This window comes from Anneissia japonica, unplaced genomic scaffold (assembly GCF_011630105.1).
Source record: "Anneissia japonica isolate Jap-2015-1 unplaced genomic scaffold, ASM1163010v1 scaffold287749_len374965_cov195, whole genome shotgun sequence".
NCBI lineage: Eukaryota > Metazoa > Echinodermata > Crinoidea > Comatulida > Comatulidae > Anneissia > Anneissia japonica.
The window spans coordinates 52044-57776 of NW_022737310.1; the positions used below are offsets into that span (position 1 = coordinate 52044).

General features: G+C 32.8%; 1 protein-coding gene across 1 annotated transcript; it reads right to left on the reverse strand.

Moving 5' to 3' along the window:
- Positions 1-290: 290 nt before the first annotated feature.
- On the reverse strand, positions 291-5119 carry LOC117117305 (SAM pointed domain-containing Ets transcription factor-like). Its single transcript, XM_033261566.1, has 7 exons — positions 4946-5119; positions 4498-4571; positions 3423-3672; positions 2918-3115; positions 2643-2765; positions 2105-2260; positions 291-1713 (listed from the first exon to the last, which is right to left on the reverse strand). Exons 2-7 carry the CDS (start codon positions 4543-4545, stop codon positions 1535-1537), a joined length of 954 nt encoding a protein of 317 aa, XP_033117457.1. The 5' UTR covers positions 4546-4571; positions 4946-5119; the 3' UTR covers positions 291-1534.
- Positions 5120-5733: the final 614 nt, after the last annotated feature.

Consider the following 5733-nt stretch of genomic DNA (forward strand, 5'->3'; position numbering starts at 1 on the left):
GTTTACCCTCTTAAAATATGATACAAATAAATTTACATTAATTTGAATTGTTCTGGTTATCTGTGTATATATTTTATGTTCAGGACGTGTCTTATATTACAGTACAGTGGATTCCCTCAAGAGATTTCTTTTGTACGTTGTTGGTGTTGATTTCCTTTTACTTACAAGTAAAAATCCAGTGTCCAGAAAGCTGTACACACAGCAGGTAACAGTAACTCACAATCTCACCATACCAAATCTTGATTTCAATTAAAACTCTCACACCAATAGATTTAAAGTATAATCAACAGTTATATCTATTTCTTGCAAGCTGAGCAATTTATTTATTCTTTGGCACTATTGAGTAATTCTTTTCTACATATAGTTGCATGATATAGTATCTGTAAAAGCTTCAAGCAAAATTCTAATCCTATACCATATGTAGCAATATAAATGTTCTTAGAACATACACATTACAACAAAAGTTGTAAATCTGCGAAACACCTGTTTCATTTTTCGATACCTTAAGTACTTTAAAACTTATTCTCAGTAAGACTTCTTAATCTTCTTAATTTACTTTAATGTTTTATAGAAATTTTACTTTGCATAAATATTTCAAAAACTTGTGTAGTTGTGCAATATTTAAAATTCATAAAAATATGTGTAATATGAATTACTGTCATTAAAAGAAGTTTATTTGTATAGAGGCAAATTATATTTTAAAGTACGATTGTTAACCTTTTGTTTACGTTTTGTCAGACACATGACAATTCAGCCGTTTGGCTGTACTCTTAATTATCTCACATTACTTGCAAGATATCCACTATGTTTATCTCTTTCTAAGCAATTCATTTACAAAGCAAAGTTTTTTCTCTAAGGAATGACTCAAAATACTTTTCTTTCGTATTGACCAAGATATATATATTCAATTATTAATGATTATACCAGTCGTTTACAGTGCATATTAATAAAGGCCGCTATGCGCTCACATTATCACCCTGTCACTGGACCAAACACCTAGGAACACATTCTCTCCAGGAGAGTGTTCCATAACATTAGTTAAACCTACACATTAATACTTTGGCCTACCAGGTATCAACTTATACACCTTGGTAGAGACAACAGGGATAAAGTACATTTTCCCAGGACACTATCAAGCAATCAAAGTGGGAACCAAACCCCCAAGTTTGACAGAATGCACCACATTCATTCTACTAACCACTCTAACAATTTTTTTTTTTTTTTTCGAATCATCAATACTGAATATAAAATGTGAATAACTTGAATACTAAAGATTAAAATCTTGAATCGATAATTGAAAATAAATAAATATAAACATAAAATATATAATCTCATTAATTTTATATACACACTTGATGTATTGGTATAATCTTATATCAAATCTTAGCTGAAATAAATTTACAATTATATACAAATATATTTGAGTATTATCAAAATTTACATATTATAAGAAAGTTCCATCAAACTCCGATTTTACTGAAAAATATAATCTGTTGTTTAGTACAAGTCCAATCTAAGTTAATCATTTTTTCTTTTAACATGGGTGGACAAATTGATACACAAGACGCTGGGAAACTTCTGTCTTCTTCATGATTCCCTTTTTGTAGTATTGTCGGATCGATCGACTCAGTTTATCGTAATTCATTGCCGGTCTGTTTTTTCGCAGTCCCCACAAACGAGCAACTTCAACTGAATCTTCAATCTTGAAAATACCTGAAGAAAAAATGGCAAAAATTGGTTGTAAATGACAGTTACAGAGTCTGTTGATTTGTAGCAATTTAGGTCTAAACAATGACAGGAAAGATTGGGTACTAAGCAGAAACTAGCTTTCAATATTATTAGTTACTATCATTCATTGGGTGTGTTTATCTTTCCACAATACTTAAATCTTTGAGCTTTGTATTTAATTAAAAATTAACAATGCTTTCAACTTTCTTTTAACCAATATTTTAATATTATAAAATCTTTTAAATAACTATTATTTTATCATAATTATTATGATTATTACTGTATTATCATCAAATTATAAATTTTATCTGGTTTCTACACAATGAATTTACTTGAATAAGATCTTTAGAATCAACAGAAGCAAAAGAATTCCTACCTTCTGTTCTGTTAAGCCATCTAATACAATAACTGTATGAATCTGGTTGCAGCAACAATTCTTTCAGAAACTGCCACAGATGAATACCGCCTTTGTGGTTTGGGGTCATGGAGGTGTTTGGGCCGGAAGCAGTTGGTGAAGGAAGAGATACTTCATCTGTGGAAAACAAAATAACAATAACATTTAGCAATCAGAAATTTACTGATTATATGTACATGTATACTGTATGGGTGGTCTTTTTTTTTATCTCTATTCTATGGAGATTTAGTTTGGTGACTAAGACTCTTGCCTTCCAATCCCAGGTTCATGGGTTCAAATTTTGTGAGGATTTTTTTTTTCTCACTACTGAAAAAGTGCCTTCACTCATTAAGACATGTAATTAAGAATTAGTTTAAAGCATCACATTATTTCCATTTCTTTAATAGGGTATCACATCATCCACAACCTTTAAGCTGGAAGTGTCACCCTCTACAGATATGGCTTTAAAAAAAGAAAGAAATGACTGTAAATATATTATGAATGTAAAAGAAAAACCTACCATCACTGTTTGAGCCAGTGCTTATGTTGTCGCTTGGATGTACGTACATGTATTCTTCAGGTTTGATCTCAGGCTGCATAAAAATCGATGGCTGCATTTGTGGAACTGGGTACATTTTGGCCGCTAAAATGGAAAGAAAATAGAAGTTCTTGTTATTTCACAATGAAAAAATATTGACTATATGGCATCTCTCCAACTTAACTTACTAAATCTTTAAATATAAGAAAACTTTCAACTGCAATTTAAAAAAAAAATAAAGAAATTGAAATATTTACCTGTTTTCCAAATGTCGAGGTGTGCATAAAGAATGTCGCCACATCGTGGGTCAATATGTCGGAAGTTGATGTCAGACAACATGCAGAGCTGATAGCCATTCATGGAAAAACACTCCATGTTAGCTGGTTGCATACCATAGTGATGAAATGTCCAGAGGACCCATTTCTCTACCTGCTCATGTGTCCAGTATTGAGGATCTGTAGTAATGAATTCAAGAAAACTTTTTAGACATCGTCACAAAATGTATTATAAATATTAACTTTAATAAAAAATTATAATAAACAGTAATATTTTTGTAAACATCATATTTTCAACTCTGTAACAACATGAATGTATTGTCATCATACATTAATTCATGTATAATTTCATTAAGTTGAAACAATAAATAATTCTTGATACTGAACTACTTCTTCAAGAGGTAGATCAAATCGACATGACCCTAAACAGTGACCATTCATTTTTTTTAAATTAAGATACATGATATTGGTAAGGTAGAGTACTAACCTTGTGGAATATTGAGATATTGACAAGCGACTGTGATATCTTTCATAACCTCTTTCACGATGAGTTGCTGTACTTGTTCCATGCTTTCGTTCTCGTATGGAGGACTCTCGAACATAGACTGTTCCACGTCCACTGGTGACTCTACCGACCTTTCAGCTTCAAATGGACTGGTAGGAGCAAACATATGAGACTGCTCCACAAAGCCTGGGCTACGATTGTAGCTATTACTGATGTCTAAAAACGACTTATCCTGTAGAAAGATAGAAATTTATAATTCAAATTGCGATTCTGTGGAGAGCTTTTAGTGCGTTCTTTGTTCTGTTCGAGGCGTTGTATGTAATGGAGTCTGGAGGAAGTGTCGTTGACAGGAAGTCAACACTACGTGTACAAGGTTAACGGTTTAACGATTTCCTCATAATATTGCAGTATACGCGCTAACTAGCGCATTTTCAATTTCATATGGGACTGAAAGACCAACACTCTTATATCAACATAGATTTAGCACACACGTATTAAGACATAAATTAAAAAAAATATTGATCTACTATTGGGTTGAAACAAGGTTAGAAATATATCAATGTAAATGGTACACATGTTTAGATCATTAGTTACATATATATCTAGCTACCAAATGTTACCTTGCAAAGGTCGCGATGATTCTGTTTTTTAATAAGTAATCCAACTATCGGTCTATATTCTACTTATGAAATATCATAATATGTGTGACCTCACGTTCCAAGCGGTGAGTCATAGTTCGCGACTGTGATTGGTCAGTGATCTCAGTTACTTATTGACACTGGAAATGAAAGGGGAAGTCCCGCATCGCTCCCTCGGTTACCGCACTATTACTGAAGTGTTGTCTTCATAATATCACAAGTTTTGTCAAGTGTTTACATGTTAACATCTTATTAACAGGGGTATGCAGAGTATCTCTTCAGTTAATTGCATTGTATATATAATATTAATATGCAAGACATAATTAAGCCTAGATCAAAGTCTTTTTATACCGAAGTGTACAATGTTATCTTACATTTTATTAATGAATAAAGTAAATATAAAAAGGTGGACCACATACCTGGTCTTGAAAGTTAGAAATTGGGTTTAGCAGGCACACTTCTCCCATTTTTTCTTGTTTAAGTTGGTTGAAAACTAGAAGATAAAAAACAAACATGTGTCACTTACAGATTATTTAATTATAAAACTAATCACTTTTCAAAACTGGAAAAAATGATAAAGCAGCTTGTTGAGTAGTAATATTAACTTACTTCCCAATAGAGACTACTACTACTATCAATTAAACAATATCTAAAATATTTAAATAATGGCTATCTCTAACAAAATACATTATGATACAACAACAGATATTTTCTAAAATGTTTTGGAAAAATAAATCCGATTTTCACGACCTAGATAGACGACAGATGAGATGAGACATAATTGACCCCCACGACAGACAGGTTCACAGTGTATACATCCAGGAGTCGAAAAACCCAAAACATCAACTTTTAAAAATAATCGCTTACTTTTTGATTGTTGAGATTCCAGCGTTGGCGTAAGTAACCTGGATATATATTCAGTAAACTAAGTCCTAGGCTGCGTTGTATTGGTATGGAGTTTCGATTGTGAATGGTGTAATTAAAACGATGTTTTCACTTTATAGACGGTTGACGTCATCGTGGACCGCCTTCTTTCCAAAGCTCTCTGTGACGTCAATGGTTGACTCAAGTCACGGTACTGGCAGTGACTGTTATCTTATCAAATGAATTATTCATACCGCAGGACGCAGCCTAATGAACGTTTTTTCAACGCGATTCGTTGAGGTTTGTTATTTTCACGCTGTTTCTGTTTATAACAAACTAGTTTAATTCAATTTCAACGTTAAGATGTTTGGTTGCTGCCATGATTAATATCGATTTTACTATGTTGAAATCTGAAAAAAACTGTAAAGAATTGCGGTACTGTTTAGTATACATTGTCAATCAGCCAATCGATTTGCAGCGTGATGCCGTCATCGTTTGACACTAAATATAACTATGATGACATGGCTGTGAGCCAATCGGAGCAGAGTGTAATGCAGGCGATTTTCCATAGGAAGTGACACGGTCAATGACTTTAGGAAAGCATGCCAATTGTCAGTAACAACAAATGTGTTCTGGCAGTAGGCCATTATTTTGAAATATATCCGCACGTTCACCAAATCATTTGAAATTTTCCGATGCGAACCGAGTCACTTTGAAAACATCGATCGTAAGATACCTTGGCCTTCTTTATAGCCTCATAGGTATTCGCTAGTATTAGTTTATATAGAACA

Bases quoted from the DNA above. Each gene is read 5' to 3' on its own strand.
- LOC117117305 (XM_033261566.1), bottom strand. From the start codon at position 4,545: ATGGGAGAAGTGTGCCTGCTAAACCCAATTTCTAACTTTCAAGACCAG. The intron at 3,673-4,497 runs GTATGTGGTCCA...ATCTTTCTACAG, and splicing joins TTTCTAACTTTCAAGACCAG to GATAAGTCGTTTTTAGACAT. The intron at 1,714-2,104 runs GTAGGAATTCTT...TTTTTTCTTCAG, and splicing joins ATGGCTTAACAGAACAGAAG to GTATTTTCAAGATTGAAGAT.